Source organism: Martes martes, assembly GCF_963455335.1.
Source record: "Martes martes genome assembly, chromosome: 17".
In the NCBI taxonomy this organism is placed as follows: Eukaryota; Metazoa; Chordata; class Mammalia; order Carnivora; family Mustelidae; genus Martes; species Martes martes.
Window position 1 is genome coordinate 26,868,477 of NC_137905.1, and position 20,927 is coordinate 26,889,403.

The following is a 20,927-nucleotide window of genomic DNA, read 5'->3' on the forward strand; positions in this document are numbered from 1 at the left end:
GCCCAGCTGCATCACCACTTCCTGGAGCTGGTCCAGAGAGGGCCTGGGCCTTCCCATGATCCCTCTGCCCCCTCCTTAGCGTGGGAGCCCACCCCAAGGACCAAGCGGCCCGGTGCCACTCAGGATGGGGCTCAATCGTGACAGGGGGGCTTGGATGGGGACCCACATCACCCTGATAAAGGTAGGGGGACACTGTCTGGAGTCAGAGCAAAGGCCATTCTAGGGAAAGTGGAAGAGGAAGTGACAGAGCTGAGGGAAAGCAGGTTGTGTCCAGCGAGGAGCTGGGCCTGTCAGGCCTGGAGTTTAGATAGTTTGCCCTCTCAGTCAACTCTGTTAATAATAATAGCGAAAATACTAATGGTAACAATAATAATGATTTATTGAGCACTCCCTACTTGCTAAGCCTCTTTACATGGATTCTTTTTTTCATCTTCAAAATCAGCACCACAACTGTCCCTATTCTACAGATGGGAAAACTAAGGCGCAGAGAGCTTGAGTGGTCTGTCCACAGTCATGCAGCTAGCAAATGGTAAGGCCATTTGAACCCAGGCAGTCGGGTTCCAGAGCCTACAGCACTCAACAGCTGGCCAAGGGCTATGGGCATCCAGAAATAAACGGAGAGCAGAGGACCCCCGCCCCTCCCCAGAAGAAAAGGAATCTGGCTCCAGGACCCTCACCGAAGTCGTTATTACCTGTCTGACGGCCTGCAGCGAGCGGGGCTCTGAGTGCCTCCCCCGGCCCACCTACTCTAGCGCCATGGATGCCCAAGACCCCAAGACCCAGAGCGAACAGCTGTGCTGGGAAAAGAGAAATGGGTGTGCAAACAGTGCGAGAATCCTTTCTTCGGTCACTCAGCAGGAGCAGTCCCGGAAGCGGGACCCCTCCATCTGGTGTGTCATGTCCCCAGACAGGCGGCAGTATTTCCAGATAGGATTCCACGAGCCAATGGCTTCCATGCACAGGCCAACAGCTCCCCCTGGTGTGCAGCCCAGGAATGGAGCTGGCTTTAGGAGCCCTCTCCCTCTTGCTCGGACAGAGGTCAAGGGCAATGCTGATTCTCCACAACTGTAGCCTGAGCTTGGGTTTGGACTCCATAGGGTCACGCCTACCAGGGGCAATTCAAACCTACCCAATTATCAGACGGCCACCTGGCCACGGGCCACCTGCCTCAGAGGCGAGGAAAGAGGCTCTGCCTTCCCATCCCCAGGAAGCCAGGGGAGGCAAAGCAGCGCACTGCCCTCTGGGCCTGGGGAAGCCACGGAGGTGGAAAAGACTCCCTGGAGGCCACAGGGGCCCCTGGTGTCCAGCAGCTGGCCTGCCACCTTCTCTGGGGGGAGCCCGGAGCCTCGGGCTGCAGGCGGCCAGAGAGGCCAGGGCTTCTGGGCGAGGAGGCCCAGACTACAGCATAGTCTGGGAGGAGCTGAACCCCTCCATCTCGGTCTCCATCTCTGCCTCGGAGTGGCACCTCTGGGAGCAGAACCACAGGAAGAGGAAGAAACCTGCAAGGGAAAAGCAGGTCAGCAGGAGACTAGAAGGAGAGACGCGGGGCCTCACCCAGAATCCAGGGACCTCCTCAGTGGGGGGGTTAGCTGGGCTTCCCTAAAGCCCAGGAGAAAATCTCAGAGTCCCTCCCTGTTGGAAACCAGAAGGGGCAGAGCACAGAAGCTGGCCGACCAATTGTCAGCAGGCCAGAGGGTGCCTTTGTGCAAATTAGGAGGAAATGCCCCTTTCTGTGGACAGAAGGAGCCCCAAACCAGCTTGGCAGGGTAGGGGGAGCTCAATTTCAGCTCCTGACTTGCCCCCTTGACCTGAAGCCTTGAGCAGTCAACATCTGACGGGCCGAACACCATGCTCGGGGGCTTCCTGCATGCCTCCCGCGGGCCCTACCGTACAGCGAGTTGAACGTGGTGAAGAGGAAGAGTTGAGGCAGCAGGAAGACGTCAAAGGAGAAGAAAGCCAAGGCCCAGGTGGTGCCCAGCAGCACGGTGAGGCCCAGCACGGTGACGCTGTCCCGGCAGGCCCGCGGGTTCAGCACCCTGTCCCGGGCCCGCAGCCGCTGCAGCACCCGCAGCGCCCAGGCCAGCACCACCAGGTTGAAAAGAGACGTGAGGCCGCCGTAGCCCATGACCAAGATACTGTGCACCCAGCGGTTCTGCACCCAGCACCTGCAGGGGAGCAAGGGAGGGGGACGTGCCAGGGTCGGCGTGGCGCCCCAGGCTGGCGGGGGAGGGGCATGGGTACAGAGATCCTGGTCTCTGAGCCTCTGGATGGGCTCCTGAACCTGGTCCTGTCTCCCAGGCCAGACCTGTTGCTTCTTGTCTGACCACACGTGTGAGGTTCGGGGCCCAGCTTTCCAGCCAAGCCATCACGTTAGGGTCCCCCTGCCACCTCGGCCCCCGACCTGAAGCTCCCCGTGTTCTCCTTTCCAACCACACAGGGCCCTCTTATGCCTTTACTCACCTGAAAACTCTTTCTGTCCTCACTTCTCCGTCTCACCTCTCTCCCCTTCCATGGCCAGCCCAGCTGCCTACTTGTCCAAAACTCTACCGGATCCCTGGTCCAGGGCCCTCTTCCTGGAGGCTTCTCCTCCCACCCACCACGAGGTCAACATCATCTCAGCACCAACTCTGTGCAAAGGGCACCCCGCCCCAGGACACCCCCCCCCCACTTCAGCTAGATGGGACTCACGAGCAGCGAACAGCTGTGGCACATCGAGTGAGAAGCAGGATGAGGCCACCAAGGGCCAAGGGAAGAGCAGAGGCCTGGCCGTGGCCCCAGCCCTGCTCCCAGACCCTCCCTGAGGTCCTCACGCTCTTTGTGTCCCCGAGACACTGGCGAGACAGGCGTTGCCTTTCACGCAGTCAGACACCATGTCATATGCTTTCCGTGAGGGAGCCCATCCACTCCACATGAGGGCCGTATGAGGCAGGTCCATAGTCGTCCCTGCCCCTCAGAGGAGGAAACTGAGGCTCGGGCTTGCTCAGAGGCAAAGGTGGGACTTGAAGCCCTGCGCTCCAAGCCCAGAGCCTGTGCCCCTGTCCCAGCCCCCTACTCAGGCCCCCGCCGTGGGCACCTGCCGCCACAGCCACAAGGGGCCTTGATCGTTATTTGGGAGATTTATGCAAGGGGCTCATGGATCATTCCTTTTCACTGCCACCTAACCGTCCCGCAGGGCTGGCTATGTTGCAACTTATGAACCTTATTAACATGTCGGAGGGCATTGGAGTTCCTTTCAAAGGTTTGGTTATTGCTGTTCTGTGTTCAGGAACACAAATAGACTTGGTAAGGTTTTTATAAATGCAGGAGAATAAAAGTCACGGAACCCCAGGGGAGAGGGAGAAGGGAGGGAGACTCGGAGAGGGGGGTTCTTGGAGTGGGGTACTCCGTGACAGCCCAGCAACACTGTGCTTCCTGCCCCCACCCAGTCCTCCGGTCCCCAGCACATGTTATACAAAAACTACATAGTGGGGCACCTGGGTGGCTCAGTGGGTTAAGCCTCTGCCTTCGGCTCAGGTCATGATCTCAGGGTCCTGGGATCGAGCCCCGCATCAGGCTCTCTGCACAGCAGGGAGCCTGCTTCCCCCTCCCTCTCTCTGCCTGCCTCTCTGCCTACTTGTGATCTCTGTCAAATAAATAAAATCTTTACAAAAAAAAAAAAATTACATGGTGAAGGAGCCCTAAGTCACACCTCTAAGAAAGCAGCCCCACCCCCACAGTGAGAGGAATGAACCCCAGCCGACCTCCCTTCCAGGAGGCTGGGAGGGGCAGTGGGGGGGTAGGGGTGCTCTGGAACCAGCCTGCCTATGGCCAAGTCCCAGCTCCGGCAGGAACCACCTGGGTTTCCTTGGGTGGGGTTCTTCAGCAGCCCATGCCTCAGTTTCCGTAACTGTAAACAGAGGCTGACAGTAGGACCTACTCCTTGCTGCACAGTTTAAACAGGAGATAGGTCTACAGGGGTTCGTTCAGCTACTCTCCCTATGTTGGCCGTGAGAACCTTCATTCTTAGGGCACAGGAAAAGGCAGCAGAGTCTGTCCCGCAGACTGCCCAGGCCACCTGATACACTCACACGCACACACACATGCCGAGCCCTGTCCCTGGAGGGTCCCAGCCCCCGCAGTGCTCTCCCTGCTGAGGACAGTCTGAGGGCTGGCAGCACTATGCAGGAGCAGGTCGGAGTCACAGGAGCCTGAGGGAGCATAGCAAGGTGGTGGGAAGAGCGAGCAGAGTCAGGCGCGGGCTGACCTACTGGAGCAGGGTCGGAGAGCAGGAGGGGGAGCTGGGCCAATCGCCGCGCTCGGCCAGGAGCCGGGGGTCCTGCTGCCCTGGGCATGGAAGCCCATGAGCAGGCACCAGAGCTCATGCTGGGCTCCCTAGGGGTCGCCAGCCTAGAACAAGAGCCTGCCTCTGCAGGAGACCTTGGGATCCAGCAGAAGGGCTATGGCAAAGCCTGGAAACTATCCCTCTCTGAGACACAGCCCCCTCCTCGCCCCCCAGCCAGTGCCCTGCCTACAGGACACCCTGTTCAGAGCCCCTGGGCCCTTCTGCCAGAGCTAGAGAGCCTGCCACACCCCTCAGGGCACTCACATGGACATGTTCTGGAAGCCCGTGCCATTTTCCTGGCTGCCGGAGACTGGAATTGTGCAGGGTCCGTATGCTGAGCTCTCGACAACAAGGAGCAGGACCAGCAGGGCTGGGACCCCTGAGAGGTAAGACAGAGGTTCAGCACCTGTCAGGTAACCCTGAGAGGGGCTGGTCATGGGTCCCTGGGGCTGCTAAAACAGAATTCCACTGAGCAAGCAGGGAGCGGAAGGTCTGTTCTGAGCCCCCAGGCCCTGCCATACGGTCCAGCTTCAGGGCACCTAGCCTGTAGGTCTTAGAGGAGGCTGCGCTCCAAGATGGTATCAGTGAGGGCTCCAGGGTGGGATGGGAGTGGCAGTGGTGGTGGGGAGATGGAGCTAAAAGGACAGAGGGCTGGCAGAACTCAGGAGGAAACCGACTTAGTAAAGAGGAGCGAGGATGGGGTTAGAGGTGCCAGTGATGGTGGCGTCAGAGATAGTGTTGAAGACGAGGATGAGCATGGTGGTGATGATGGAGGTGGAGGTGAAGGTCGTGGTAAAGACAGGGGTAGACGTAGTCGTGGCGTTGATGGCAGTGTTGGAGGTAGACATAGTGGAGATGATGGCGGAGGTGATGGGAGTGTCGGAGGTGGTAGTGATGTTGTTGGTAGATGATGGTGTTGGAAGCGATGCTGATGAAGGTGTTGGAGGTGATGGTGATGGAGGAGTCAGAGGTGATGATGAAGGTGTTGGAGGTAATGATGGAGGTGGTGGAGGTGGAGGGGACAGAGGTGTTAGAGGTGATGGTGATGGAGGTGTTGGAGGTGATGGTGATGGAGGAGTCAGAGGAGATGATAGAGGTGTTGGAGGTGATGATGGAGGTGTTGGAGGTGATGTTGGAGGTGAAGGGGATGGAGGTGTTGGAGGTGGAGGGGAGGAAGGTGTTGGAGGTGGGGGTGATGAAGATGTTGGAGGTGATGGTCATGGAGATGTCGGAGGTAGAATGGATGATAAGAACAGTAGAGCAGAAAGTAGTGGCGAGTGTTGACAGGGATGAGCTGTGCTCAGGATGCGTTAACTATGATGAGGAAGAGGAGAAAAGAAGGGCAGGAGGGGAGATAGACACCCTGTCCACTGTCCAGCCGGAAGCCTCAGGGAGCAAGATCGGAGGGAGGTTCTCCTTACCCCAGCCCACTGCACAGAGCTTGAGCAAGTATCGGCGGATGTAGATGTTGTAGACGCGCCCAAGGAGCAGGTAGAGATTGAAGCCTTCGATGGCCGTCCAGGTGAGGCAGCTGAGTAGTGCGAAGTGCAGGATGGCAGCCACTGCTGTGCACGCTGACCCAGGCACAGGGGATGTGGCCGGCAGAGGACTCAGCAGGAAGGCGACATTCAGGAGCAGCACGGAGGCGTGCAGGTTCATGTGTATGCGTGTCATGGAGTCGCCCTGCTTCCTGCACGTGGAAGCATGACCTTCCATGGTCTGGGGACATCACCCAGGCAGTGCCACCCCCCGGGGCTCAGGGACACATGACGGAGGTTGGGGGTGGGGGGCAGGGACTGAACAGCAGCCACACAGCAAGGCTGGTCTCCTGCCTCCCAACCTCCATGCCCTGGAGGAGCGCACCCTGCCCTGGGGAATCAGTTAGACAAGAAGGAGGGGTGCTGAGCCGCAGCCGGTGGGCAGGCCTGGCCCAGGGGCAGGGAAGTACCTGGCTTGGAAGTGCAGCAGGATAGTGAGAAGCGAGGACACGATGGAGATGCTGCAGCCCACCAGGGAGATGTATATGAGAGGCACCAGCAGCTCTCTGGGGACCGGGGCTTGGGACAGCTGCTGCAGGAAGGAAGGGGAGATGGGGGACAGAAGCATGGAAATGCCCTCCCGACAGTGACAGGGACCTGCTAAGACCTTAGCTCCAAACTCCCCTATCGCACCACAAACCTCACTGTGGTCCTGGCTTTAAAAAAAAAAAAAAAGCCCTGGCAGACACAGTGGCTTTTGCCCCCCCCCCAACTCCCATCTTCCCTTTTTCTAGGAGAACCTCCCCTCCCCCACTGTCTGTGCACATGGCCGGTCCTACTATGTGTGAACAGGTGCAGTGGGCCTGATTTATCAGAGCCCTCCCTCCTCCTGCCCAGTGACTGGTTGAGGGATGGGAGTGGGACACACTCTAACGCAGTGGGACCCAATCCCAAGACTAGTTGGCAGAATTGGGTAAGAGAAAGCTCTCATTCTACTGGCCTAACAGCTAGTAGGCCATGAGCCTGGGTCCGCTAGCAGCCACATTATTATTCTGTGGGGAAATCCTGTCCGAAGGCTAAGCCAACACAAAGCAAGCACGGCTGGGAGATAGATAGAGCCCTGTCTTGGTGATATTGAGCATCTGGATCAAGCCGTGCCTGAAGCCCAACATAGCTTCTTCAGCAACATGAGTTCATAAGTTTCTCTTTTATCTCCTTAAGCCCATTTGAGTTGGATTTTGTCCCCCACACCAACCTCTGCCTTGCTCCTTTTGCTTAGACATGGGGCCCTTTATTGCTTTGACTCCCCTCAGCTGGACTGGAGACACACATACCATGAGAACAGCAAAGTAGCTGAGGTGATTGCAGCGGCAGAGCACCCTGGAAGGTGAGAGCTGCTCTGTGCGACAGCCCTCAGGGCTCCAGACCCCCCAGTAATGTTTATTGGCTCCTTCCTTCCAGAAGACACAGGTCACCGTGTAGCCTTCCTAAGGGAAGAGGCTGGAGTTGGGTGCATCCAAGGGATGTGGGGGATGGCCGTGGGTCAGAGTCTGGAAATTGTAGGGGCCAAAGTTGCTTCAACTGCACCCTAGTCAACATTTTACCAGGCACTGGCTGGGCTTTGGCAACAGACAGAACCAGATTCCAGCCTCACCTCTACTCTGACTCTCAGAGTAACCTGGGCAAGTTGTTGAGCTTCTCTAAACCTCAGTTTATTCATCAGCAAAATGGGATCATCTATACCCAAGTCCCAAGGATGGTATTAAATTACAGGCAGTGAGGAATCTTGAGGGTCCAGCTCTGGCTGGACAGTAGGTGTTCTGTAATCAACTGTCCCCTTTCCCCTCCTCCCCATGGAGAACAATGATGGTGCAGCCCCAAGCCCAGTGTGGGGGAGAGACTCACTCACATACAACCTGGATGCCAAGTCATGTGGGTGGAGGGGGGGCAAATGACACAGGCAGTGCCATGGAAAACCACTGAGGAATGAACCTTTGCAGGGGCAAAGCCTCAGAGCAAAGAAAAGGAAGTATGGGGGCGCGCCTGGGTGGCTTAGTAGGTTAAAGCCTCTGCCTTCAGCTCAGGTCATGATCTCAGGGTCCTGGGATCAAGCCCCGCATCGGGCTCTCTGTTTGGCAGGGAGCCTGCTCCCCCCCGCCCTGCCTGCCTCTCTGCCTACTTGTGATCTCTGTCTGTGAAATAAATAAATAAAATCTTTAAAAAAAGAGGGGAGGGGAGTATGGTGGAGAAATTGGGAGTGCAGCACAGTCCCAAAGAGGCTGACGGGAAGTCAGGGCAGAACACAGAGGCTCTGGGCTTTTAAGGGATGCCAGGGCCAGAAGAGTAGAGGCCTCAGAGCTTGTGCCCACCCGGCAGCCCTTCTTCCTTCCTCCAGGATCAGCTTCTGCATTTCTCTGGAGGACCCATGCCTCCCCCCATGGCAGGTCAGATGAATCCAGCCCAGTCCCTGAACCATGTGACCCGGGCCTGGTCAATCCCACATTCCATCGACCTGGTTCAGAGATGGACACATGACCCAGCTGGACCTTTAGAACTCCGTTCGGGGACCCTGGTTTGCACTGATGAGGAAGAGCCTGCTGGGAAGAGGGGACAGAGGTCTAGCACTTAAGCTGCCATCTTGCCAGAGTAGAGAGCCAAGGCAGGAAACCATTGCTGAGAAATGGAAAGAGGCTGAGTCAGGATGGCATTATATAAGGCCCTGGATCCAGCCAAGCCTGAAGCTTGACAGCTCTGGACATTTTATTTACGTGAGTCAATCAATTCCCTTTTGTGCTTAAGCTGGCTTCACTTGGTTTTCTATCACTTGCAACTCAGAGTCCTGCCTAGGGGGCGTCTGTGTGTCTCATTTTGTTAAGTTTCCAACTCTTGATTTCAGCTCCTGGTTTTGATCTCAGGGTCCTGAGCCCAAGCCCTGGCACTGGGCTCCATGCTGGGTATGGTGTCTACTTAGAAAGAAAAAAAAATCCTGCCTACTGCAGTAACTAAAAACTTCTCTCTGATTCTTTTGACAGGAATTTTTAAACTGTGATAGATTTGAAATCATTTGTTTCCAAAATGCTGCCACAGATTTGGGTTTGGTCAAGCCAAAATTCAACAGGAGAGCCACAAGGGAGAAGGGGAGAGGTGGAAATGGGGGGACCCCCCCCAAAAGTACCAGACTCTGGTTGTGCTGGAAGCTGATGCTGATAGGCTCGTTGAGGTTGTTCACGTGTCCCTGACTCAGCCGGGCCCCCAAGACGTAGTTATTGAGCACAAGTGAGTTGGCATTCTGGAATGACAGCAAGAAGGGCTGACTGCAGGGGATGCACGGAGACCCTCGCTTAGGGCTGAGAGCCCGCCTTTGCCAGCCCCTTCCCCCGGAGGAGAGCCAGGAGCATGCCGGTCACACGGCCAGCGTGGCCAACCTTGCATCCTTCACGTGCCCCATCCCCTCCACCCAGAAAGCTGTCCTCTCCCCACCCACACCTCTCTGCCCTGTGTTGAGTGCATTCCAGCCTCCATCCTAGCTCATCACTATCCTCACTCACTTTCAAAGCCAAGGTTAAAAAGGCATCTTTGTCTATCTCCCCTAGGACAGGCTCACACATAGGTTTCCTATAAGTGGGCCTTCCCACCATTCTCCTCGTACTGAGGCCCGGAAGGGGCAATGCCTGGGGCCACGATGGGCTGGTCCCACCCAGTGCCAGTCCCTGCCACAAGGCCAGTCGCTGGTGTGGATGTTCACAGTGCCCCCAGGAAGGGGCCCGCGCCCACCCTGCTTGGCCCACCAAGGCACAGACCTGGAAAAAGTAGGCTGTGGAGAAGTAGATGCAGATGAGACGCAGCACCCTGGGGCGGGCCCTGCAGGCGTCCTTGGTCAGCTCCGCCGGGAAATGCATGGCGTGGGAGACCCCAGCCTATGGAGGGGGCGCAGACAGGCTCAGCCTGGGGTGCATGGCCTCTGGAGCCGGCCCAACACTTTCACTGCTCCCCACTCCTTGTGACGCCTTCCCGGCCTGACCCCAGGCATTTCATTCCTCTGAGCCTCCACCTGCAGAGCTCTCTCCTGGTACGCAGGCTGCCCCTCCTCCCAAAGCGCTAAGGTCCTAGGCCCTCCCTCCAGGCCGCCCCACCTTAAATGACCCCACCCGGCTGGGGCCCCTGGGGCTGGAGCTCCTCTGCCTTCAGCGCCCAGGCATTCAGTAGGAATCACACCAGGGTCTTCTGAGGACCCTGGATTCCCTGGCCTCTCCCACAGCTGCCTCCCTCCATAGACCTGCAAAAGCAGGAAGACAATGCCACCTTTGCGGGGCCACAGGGTACCCCCTTTTCCATCATTTGCATGAGGGACATCAGCCCCATTTTACAGAGGAGGCAACTCACAGCTAGGTGGGCAGACTGGATTCGTTTGGGTAGGGGGAGGGAAGTCGGGACCTTAAGCCCCCGCCTGCCCCCCATCCCGGCCCCCCACCACCACCTCGGACCTGGGAGTACTGCTCCATGGTGGTGCTGTTCAGTGAGAGGCCTGCGAAGCTGCAGCCCAGCTTGAAGATCAGTGACTGGATGGAGCGTGTCTGCAAGGTCAGGTTGTTGCCCCTGAAGCTGGCGTTCAACAGGCTGTTCTCCAGGTCCTGGATGAAGCTGAGCACGAGAGAGCTGACCTGGGTCAGCGGTGGACTTGGGGGCTGGAGGGGCCCCAGGCAGCCTAGAAGGGCGGGGCCTCTCCCATCCCCAGACCTCAGTACAGGCCGCATCCCTGGCACACGCTTACCTCTCCACCCCACTCAACCACGCCTCCTGATTACCTCTCTATCTGGTCCAGCTTTGTTGACACCTCCTTGCGGAAGCAAATGCCTGATAGTCCCTGGGCTTCCCTGGCCACTCACCAGCCCTATCCCCTCACCCACAGCTGCGCGCCCATTAGATCGCGGACCCCAGAGAGCCCAACCCGAGTCTTGCCCCTCCTTCCCGGACAAATGCAGAGACAGGATTCTGCACCAGGATTCATGGCATCCATAGATAAAGGTCCCCGCCAGAGAGCAGACTTGAGGGCAGGGCATGTTTATCCTGCCTCTCCAGAACCTAGTGCCAGGCACACAGTAGGTACTCAATAAATGCACGTTGAATAAATGGATTAACGGTCCACACTGGACAGCCCCGGACCACTGACTCAAGGCGCCAGCTGGGGGTAGGAGGCACAGCTGACTCTAGGCGGACGAGGGGATCTCCTGACTCACTGAGAAAGAGGAGGAGAACCCGGTCTGCGGCCTTTGGCTATGGTCTCCAGTTTCTCCATGCATCGCAGGGGTTCTTGGGATGTGTCTGCAGGGAGCAAGTCAGACCTCTATTTCAGCCTCTGTCCCTGAGCCGTCCACCCCAGCCTCAGTCCTGCTGCTGCCCGAGGTGGTCACGGTGCCCCCTTTCAAGCTCCCTTGGTTCAAGGGATCCCCCTTTCATGTCACAGCCAGGGGCCCGGGCTAGGATGGCCCCCCAGTTCAGCATCACCCTCTTACCCATTGTCTCACTCTGAGAAGTCACGAAGCACAGGCAGAGGAAAAAGGCCCCCCGGCAATCCATGCCTTGTACCCGGTCTCTTCTGAGAACCGGCTTCCACCCTAGAAAAGATGCACGTCACTGTCACCGTGGTAAGAGAGTGACCTCTCACTTCTAGGTGTCTGGCATGTCCCAAGTGTAGGACGTCTAGCACCTTAATTGATCCTCGTTACTCTTGCATTTCACAGATGGGGAAACTGAGGTTCAGGGTGGAAGTGGTCTTGCTCTACATGAGGTTCCCTGAGTCAGGTCTTTATGACTCCAGAACCCCTGACCATTTGTTCAGAAATGGCTGTCAGTAACAGCTTTGCCTGAGTCACTCCCTGACCCCAAAAATGGCCTCTCTGGGGGCTCCTCTGGGGCCCTGATTTCATCCAGGAAAAGCCACTTGGAAGCAACATGTAATCCTGTCTGCCTCTGTCATTGATCCACATGTGACTTTGGACAAAGGTCTGTCCCTCCAAGCTTTCATTTTCTGTGGTTTTAAATTTCTTTTTTGGGGCACCTGGGGGGCTCAGTGGGTTAAAGCCTCTGCCTTCAACTCAGGTCATGATCTCAGGGTCCTGGGATCGAGCCCCACATCGGGCTCTCTGCTCAGCAGGGAGCCTGCTTCCCTTCCTCTCTCTCTGCCTGCCTCTCTGCCTACTTGTGATTTCTGTCTGTCAAATAAATAAATAAAATCTTTAAAAAAATAAATAAATAAATAAAATAAAAAAAATTTCTTTTTTAAGATTTTATTTATCTGAGAGAGAGAGAAAGAGCACAAGCAGGGGAAGCGGCAGGTGGAGAAGCAGGCTCCCTGCTGAGCAGGGAGGCCAGCGCAGGGCTCGATTCCAGGACCCCCAGATCATGACCTGAGCCAAAGGCAGATGCCTAACCGACTGAGCCACCCAGGCGCCCCTTCTGTGGTTTTAAAATAAACTAAGACATTTCTGCTTAAATATAGCAAATTTATGTCAAATCCCCTGAAACTCCACTAAACCGAGAGTGAGTGAATAAAATGGGCAGAGAGCTGCAAAGACAGAACAAAGAGAAAGAAGACGACAGCAGGCGGGAAAGGTTAGCAAAACTCTGGAGATGCCAAAGCAGGTGTCACCCCGAATGCCTGCTGTGGGGAGAGGGGAGGGAAGGGAAGTGGGAAGGGGACAGGGAGAAGCCTCACAACCCTGGGAACAATTGAGAACTAGAGGCATAAAGAACCTCTAAAAACAGGGATGAGGGGTAAAACAAAAAAATGGGATATAGAAGCTTGTGAGTTGGTGGTTTGTTTGTTTGTTTGTTTTTTTTTTTTTTGAGAGAGAGAGAGCACATGTGTGAGCCTGGGGTGGGAGGGGGCAGAGGGGCAGAGGGAGAGGGAGAGAGAGAATCCAAGCAGTCTCCACACTCAGCAGAGAGTCTAACACGGGACTCGATCTCACGACCCTGAGATCATGACTTGAACTGAAATCAAGAGCCGATGTTTAACCAACTGAGCCACCTAGGTGGCCCAACTGTGAGTCTATAAAGTGACCAGCTGGGGTCCCAGATTTCCTCCTCTACCTGGGGTGTCCAGGACCACTGTCACAACACTACCACTCTCAACGCCACCCCAACATAAAGTTCATTCCCTGGAGACAGTGCATGATAGACAATCTAAGGGGAAGGATGGGATGCCATTCATGTATAGAAAAATTAAGCAATGTTCCTTCCCACCTCCTCCTCCACTCAGCTTCCAGAAGCCTGCAACAGCCAGGTGGTGATGCTCTAAGGCAGAAGAAAATTCTTCTCTAAAGAACTGGCCATTCCAAGAAAAATATCCTATCATTACAGATGTTTTGGTGCTCCTCAATGAAATGCCCAGGACCAAACTTAGGGTGAAATTTTCCCAGTCAACAGCTCCGACAAGCAGTTAAGTGTTAGTGCTGCACTCTCAAAGATGAATGGTCAACCAAGGATCACTAGGTATTTTAAAGCACACACCCTCTCTCAGAAAGCTGCTGGAGGATACGCTCCAAGAAAACAAGGGAGTAAATCATGAAAGACAACATAGGGTACAGGAAACCCCTCCAGAGAAGAGGTGAAACTACTTCACAGAAAATGCAAGAAGCTACTTCCCCCCGGGTGTTGGTGGGACAGCTGGACCAGGGTCTATCCTATCCAGAAGGCAGCAGGAGAAAAGAAGGTTCCAGGATGGAACAAATAAACAACAAATAAAAGGAGAAGGAGGAGACTATAAAGAATTGGATGAAGTGTATACAAAATCTTTCTGTACTATTTTTTTTTGCAACCTCCTGTGAACTGATCGTTGTTTTCCAAAGTAAAAAATTCAAAGTTCAGTACAATGGAATGCCATTTCACTATCAAAAATCATGATGTCATTAGGGACATAAAAGAGGAGCACGGTTTATCATTCACTGCCTAGAAAGGGTCAGTAGAACGGAACACACACAATGGAATTACATGTATGGAAATTTATGGTAATATACATGTTTAGGCCTAGGAGCGTATCTAGAAGAACGGTCACCAAAATATTAGTAATGTTATGGGGAGGAGGATTCCTTTCTTTTTTAGGTTTTCCGGTACAGTTCAAATTTTCTACGACAAACATGTATTACCCTCACAACAGAAAAACAAGTCTTTAATGCTTAGAATTTTGTATGCTCCAAATGACTACCATTATGGAAAAATAATGGTGGCCTATTATTTATGAAAAAAAATATATCTTGCAAAGCAATGTAATCCAATCCTTGTAAAAGTCACATTTTTTATAGACCCAAGCTCTGAAAGCTGTGGGGGTCACTTGTGTGTGGTGAGGTTCAGACTCTTGTTTTGGGTGCCCCGATTTCCCAATGTTACCCCATACATTACAGTTACACGTTTCTCAATTTTTATTTACTCTTAAAAGAGTTGTTGCATGGAGCCCAATGCAAGGCTTGAACTCACGAGCCCGAGATCGAGACCTGAGCTGGGGATCAAGAATCGGATGCTTGACTGAGCCACCCAGACGCCCCTGCTCTTCAGAGAGTTTAGAAATTTACATCTTTCAAATCCAAACAATAAGTAAGTCCACAAAGGTGTAAATGCAAATGATCTCTGTCTCCTGTGTCACCCAACCACTCCCTTCCCAGGTAGTCTCCCCCAGGTAACTACTGCTGCTAGTGTTTGCTGAATCCTCCCAAGTCTCAAATAAATATAAGGATATAAGATTCTCCTCATCTTATATGAAAACTTTTTTGGCTTGAAAATACATCTTGGAGAGCTTTCTGTAACAGTACCTAGAGTTTCCACTTTTTCTTTTCCAACTGCACAGTCTGACGTTGGAGGGAAAAGCGCTAACTTATTCAGCAGATGCCCTCAGAACAGCAGGCTGTGTGGGTTCCAGTCTTTGGTTCCTTCCAACAGTGCAGCTGTTCTGACAACATTTCTCCCAAGTCCAAGTTCACCATCCACCCATTTTTGTTTTACGTTCAAAGCTTCCTTACCATCTTCTCGAAACTCTTTACATAGTAGGGAAATCAGCCCGTGGTCTATTATGTGAGTTGCAAATATGTTTCCTGGCTTATCATTTGCCTTTGTACATTACATATGGTCCTTCTGCCGTGTATAAGTCTTTGTTTATGTGTATAATTTTTGTGTGACCAGAATTACCACTATTTTTCTCTTTGGGCTTCTGGATTTTGAGTAAAAGCTAGAAAGGCCAACCTACCCTACTCCAGGTACAAAGGAATTCTCCTAAGTTTCTGGTAGGACTTGTGAGGTTTCATTGTTCACATGGGAACCCTTAGTTCATTTGCATCTATCCTGGAGTACAGTATGAAATGGGGATGCAATACTTTTTTCTGGGTGCTCCCATCCATTTATCTTAACATTATGTATTAATATATGTGTTTATTTGAAAAGAGACTAGAAAGTGGTCTGGTCAGTTAATCATCTGACTCTTGGTTTCTGCTCAGGTCACGATATCAGGGCTGTGGGATTGAGCCCTGGTCAGGCTACGTGCTCAGTGGGGAGTCTGCTTGAGAATATCTCTCTTCCTCTCTCTCTGCCCCTACTTCACACCTCCCCCACCCCAAATAAATAAACCTTTGAAAAAGAGAGAGAGAGAGAAGAGAGACTTTGGTTGGAGTCATGGACCGCCGGGTTCTTAATCATTTGGCCACTTGGTTAGCTACTCGGCTGTGTTATCTTGGGCAATTCTCAGAATCTCAGAGAAGAGAGGAGGGAAAGATCTGAGGAGACAAAGGAAGCGCTGAAGGAAACAATTTGAGACGTTTCAGATGAGAAGACTGAGGGCCCCATAGTGCAGACAGGATCTTGGGTCATCTTGTCCCCTCCCTCACTGTGTGAATGGGGAAACTGAGGCCCAGACCACAATGTGGATTTGACCTCCAGGGTCTGGACCATAAGGCTTAGACCCCAGGTCCTTGGCCACCCTGCTCTGTGTCTACAGAGGGAAGAGCGTGGCCTAACCCCACGACCAGCTGGAGAAATCAAGGCCAAAAAAGTGAGACCTCCTCCAAGTACCCCAGATGGCTGTGGTTTCTACTCCCTTTCCCAGGGGCGAACCGCAGTCCTCACTTCCGCTTGAGACTTCAGCAGCCCTCTCCCCAGCCCCTCAGAGCGGCCACTGTGCCTGGTCACCCCACACCCTCACTGACCCTCTCACCATCTACCCTGCAGCTCCTTATCTGGGGCTCCCTGGGAAACAGAACTCCCTTACCTAATGTCCAAGATGGTTCCAGGTGATCGTGGGGAAACTGGAAACCGCTAAGAGTTGGCCTGGGGTTACAGCAGGCCAGTGGTCAGGCTGGGACTCAAACCCAGCGCTGTAGACTCCAAGTCAGCTGCCCTTCCCACGCTGTGCACTGCAGCCTCTCCAAGACGGCTGGGTGTCTCAGTTGCTCTACAGATGAGTAAGACTCTGTCGAGGCCAACAAAGAGATGGGGAAACATGCAGAGCGTAGGCCACAGGCTTTAGAAGATGCAAATTTGATAATCAGTTCCAGTAGTCAGTGCCTGGGCCATGACACTGGGCAATAAGTCCATTTCTCCATGCTTCAGGGTGTCTTGTCCATAAAGTGAGGCCAAGGAGACCTATCTCCCGGGAAAAGAGACTCAGAGACATTTTCACAATCCTCACTGCAAGTTTAGGGCTCTGATCCAAAGCCCCAGCCCAGGATATATCTGAGCATAAGACTTGGGACCCCCTGCAATCCTCCCTGGGACTGACCATGCATCCCCCACCCCCCTGCAGCCCACCCTGTCTCCCACAGCCCCAGGCCTGCTGAGCCAGTCACACCCCTGCATGTGGCCCCGCTGCCCCCCTGCCCCAAAGAGCCACTCCTGCCAGCCACAGGCTGGAGCTCCCACCACTGGCCTCACCATAGCCTGGGAGATGAGTGAACCCGTGGTCTCCGCAGGAAATCCCTGACAAGTAGCATTCTTAGCCCCATTTCACAGGCAGGGAAAGGGAGGCCACGCCAAGACCCAGCCAGAGTCTGCGACCAAGCCAGCACCAGAGCTAATTCCCTGAGACATACTGTCCCCAGGCTCTAGTCCAGGTCACTCTGAGAGGAAGGGCACCAGCTCACATTAGCCCAGTAGAAACTTCTGGGCTAGAAATTTCTGGGTAGAAACATGTGGACCCTCCCCCATGTCATCCGTGGTACAGGTTCCCAGATTCACCCCGTTTTACCAATGAGGAAACTGAAATCCAGAAAAGTCTAATAACTTGCCCTAGGCCACCGTGGGGAGCTAGGATTTGAACCCAGTGCCTAACCACTCCTTAATTTAAATTGCTCTTTTAAAAAAATAAATAGAGGACCACCTGGGTGGCTCAGTGGGTTAAGCATCTGCCTTCAGCTCAGGTCATGATCCCAGGGTCCTGGGATGGAGTCCCAAGGCGGGCTCCCTGCTCAGCGGGGAGCCTGCTTCCCCCTCTCTGCCTGCCCTCCCCACCCCCCTGCTCATGCTCTATCAAAGCAATAGATAAAATCTTTTAAAAAATAGATGGAGAGATCGACAGACTTCTACATTCCCAGGGATTCTGGAGTTGCCACCAGAGGGTGAAGAGGATGAGGTGGGTCCCCAGCCGGGAGCCCCGAGGATGTCACCTATCCTGGGCCCACCAAGGCAGGGACAAGCCCAGTGCCTGCTGACAGATGAGGACAGAGAGCTGCAGGAGCAAGAAATAGAACTGCCCGGTGGGGCTGACCTGTGGGGCCGCTGCTGTCCAGCTGCTGCGTCGCTGTCACCGTCCTGTCTACAGAGAGAAAGGGAAGTTGGGTGTGTGTGCCGGGACTGCCTCTCTGCACCGCTCAGCCCGGGTCCTCAGCCCTCCCCTTCTCTCTTCACCCGGCGCCCCCACACCACATCACACCACACTCACGCTTCACTTCTTCTTTCCCTGCCAGCAGCCTTTTGCTTCCTCTGAACTGGTAGCTGGGCAGGACATCTCTTGCTCTCGCCCCTCACCTGATGCCTGCAGCACTTCCGGGGGGGTAGCTGAACCTTGCAGAGGTGCTCGGACTGTGGGGAGGCGGGGGAGGGCTGGCCCACGTAGCACCCGGCAAGGTTTCAAGCCCCACCTCCACTCTGCACCTTTTTTGGCCTCAGTTTCCCCACCTTCAGAAAAGGGAGAATGATCCCCGCCTGACCTGACAATCAATGAGACTGAGAAGGCCACAGCCTCAGGCAAGGGCGGGGTCTGACCGCTGGGCCTCAAACCGCAGGCCTGCCATTTACTGGCTGGGGGACTTTGGGCAAGTGACTGAAACCCTCGGAGCCGCGGTTTCCCCTCTAACGTGGAGATGAGACAGTACCACCTCACGGGGTAGTGTGGTGCTTCTGAGGGGTGATGCTGCCAAGCCCCCAGCACCGTGTTTCACAGCTGTGGAAAGGCCTCGCTGGGAACGGAGAGCACAGAAGACCGGGCCAGACTGTGGCTAGAGGGCTGGTCCGCCTGTCCCGCTCCAGCTACTTCCTCCGCAGAACCCCCAAGGGGAAGGGGAGGTGTCTGTGTGAATGGGTGGGAGGCAGGGTGCTCTCTCTCGTTCAGCCAAACTCCCTGGGAAAATTCTGACTCAGGAATGTACTTTCCTATCCCCAGGGTGAGATGGGGAGGCAGCAAAGTGGAGAAAGCAGGCAAGTCCCAACAGGGTCTCTCTTCCCTCTTCCCCCACCCAAGCACAACCCACAGGGGGTAGCTCAGGCATCTACAGGAAGCGGGCAGAGAGCTGCGCCTCTGAGGGCAGCGAGACTTAGGGGGAGCGCAGACCCACGTCTCCAGGCCCACCACGGCCACCGCAGCAGCAGGGACATCTAAGCACCTGTGACCTGATCCCTCGGCTACAGGCTACACTCCTGCTGGATGACTTGAGCAAGCCTTTGTCTTTCTCTGCACTTGACCCAGATCATGACCTCCAAGCCCTTCCTTCTGAGGTCTCCTAGCCACCTCTAGAATTACAACACCAGCAGTCTTCCTCCTTAGGCTTCTTGTGAACCCAGGCGGCTGCCTTTCGGGGCCCAGGAGGAAGCCCCGCTCACCCTGATGCCCCCCTATTTTCCACCCGGGACCTGTGCCAGCCTCACTATGCCTTGCCTCTCGTGGGGCGCTGGTTTTACCTCACCCTGCTCTCCAGACCCTGGAAACCACGGCCAAGACCCTCCCCAGCTCAAAAGCCAGCAGTGGCTCCCTATTGCCTTCATGGTCTAGACCCATCCGGCTTCTGTGTCCACCCAGTTCTGGATGAGCTTGCCACAGTCACACTCACCTCTCTGCTCTGTCCCAGCTGCGACACACACATGTGCTGGGCAGGACCCCAGTTCTTCTCCATCCCTCAGGGGCCCATGGGGGAGCTCCTGTCCTGCTCCCCCTGAGAAGGCTGCTCTGTCTCCGACTCCCCTATTAAACATCCCAGATGCCTGAGCATTAGAAGCATGCCAGTCCCTCGGTCAGCACCCCAGGCAGGGAGGAGGGCAGCAGGCCACCTCCCACCCCCCCGCACACCATCCCCAGTGACATGTCTCTCCCCGTAGGGCTGCTCACCCTGCGATCAGCGAAGGATGGGAAGGGGGACCGCCAACAGGACATGTCATAAACTGAGTCGCACCACGAAAAACTCATTTAGTTTTCAGTGTTTTCCAATCCTGGTTGCATCTGAGAGAAGGCTCCATTTAGAGCCAAATTTTCTCTAACTCCTCTCTTCCCCTGCCCTGTGTCCTTATTTTTTTTTTCATTCTTCAACCTTTTATTGGACACAGAAAATGAGATATCTAATTTTGAATGATTTTTGTATTGTGGCAAAATATACATATAATTTACCATTTGACCCTTTTGTAAGTGTACAGTTCAGTGGCCTTAATTACACGGCCGTTACCACCGTCTACCTCCTCCAGGACTTTTTCACCTCCCAAAGGGAAACTCTGTCCCTGTTAAGTAGCAAGTTCCCTCCCCCTTCACCCCCTCCCAACAGCACCTGGCAGCCACCATTCCCATTCTACTCATCTCTATGAACTTGATCACCCTAGGAACCTCATGGAAGTGGGATCACCTAATAGTTCTCCTTCTGTGACTGGCTTATTTCACTTCACATGGATCAGCCTTTCCTTCCTTTTTAAGGCTGAATAATATTCCTTTGAATGTACAAATAGACCAATATCATTTATCCATTTGTCCCCTGACAGACACTTGGGTGGCCTCTACCTTTTGATTCTTGTGAAAGGTGTACAATCACGTCCCTATTTAACAAAGAGCCAGTTTCTAGTTTCTCAGTGGTGGTGTGTGTTTACATGGTATTTATTTTTATGATTTTCTTCTATTTATGGCAACCGATGCCGATTTCCTACTTACTCTAAAATACCCGTACATCTTACAACATGGAAATGACGGGCAGGGAACGTGCTAGGTGTCGATGGCAAAAAGTGGCAGCAGGGGTACAAGACAGAACTTCTGGAATGTGGAAAATACCAACACAGTCCTCTGTCGAAAAGCCCACTGGGCTGAGCTGGGGAAGGAACCCCTTCGGAGGGCTGCCAGGAGGCTGACACCAGTGGGCAATCTGGGGGTGTGGGTTCAGGAACAGTGGGGACAATGGTAAGTAACATTGAGTCAGATCGGCGCTCTCAGACCTTCTGGTTTTGTGCCTCTTCCAGGCCTGTCCCTTGACCTCTGATTCTCACTTTTCTCACTGTAGGCTGGTGGGGCGGCTGAACAGTGAGATAATTCCTATGAACTGCCAAGCTTCAGGTCTGTCCCCATCTTGGTTCCATGACCGGTGGGATCTCCCCACCTGCTACAAGGCACATAACTAGGACTACTTCCTTTCTTAAGAGAAAGGGTCCAGCTGTGATGTTCTAACTGGAACTGAAGTTCACTGCCAACTCAGCCTCCTCAACCTTCTCCAGCCCCCCTGCTGCCTCCGGAAACTCTGGGAAAGAACCAGGGGCTCTTGGCCCATTGCTGTCCTTGCCAGCCATGGGACTTTGGGTAAGTCTGATCCATAAGCGCCCCCTGAGCATTTTCTCAGCTTTGGAATCCTTTGGTAGTCAGTTCTCTCTGGAAGGACTTGGTCATTTCTCTCTAAGTGATGTTCTCT

At 54.2% G+C, this 20,927-nt stretch overlaps 1 protein-coding gene across 2 annotated transcripts; it reads right to left on the minus strand.

Annotated features, from left to right (window-relative positions):
• Positions 1-354: 354 nt before the first annotated feature.
• ADGRG5 (adhesion G protein-coupled receptor G5) lies at positions 355-17,816 on the minus strand. 2 transcript variants are annotated; one of them, XM_080829037.1, is made up of 14 exons: positions 17,720-17,816; positions 17,546-17,593; positions 16,052-16,252; positions 11,313-11,414; positions 11,037-11,121; positions 10,284-10,440; positions 9,600-9,716; positions 8,975-9,088; positions 7,134-7,286; positions 6,270-6,391; positions 5,743-6,011; positions 4,586-4,700; positions 1,888-2,165; positions 355-1,499 (listed from the first exon to the last, which is right to left on the minus strand). In XM_080829037.1, exons 4-14 carry the CDS (start codon positions 11,374-11,376, stop codon positions 1,399-1,401), a joined length of 1,575 nt encoding a protein of 524 aa, XP_080685163.1. In that variant the 5' UTR covers positions 11,377-11,414; positions 16,052-16,252; positions 17,546-17,593; positions 17,720-17,816; the 3' UTR covers positions 355-1,398. The 2 variants fall into 2 exon arrangements, with proteins under 2 accessions (XP_080685163.1, XP_080685162.1); XM_080829036.1 differs by having other exon boundaries at positions 17,546-17,724.
• Positions 17,817-20,927: the final 3,111 nt, after the last annotated feature.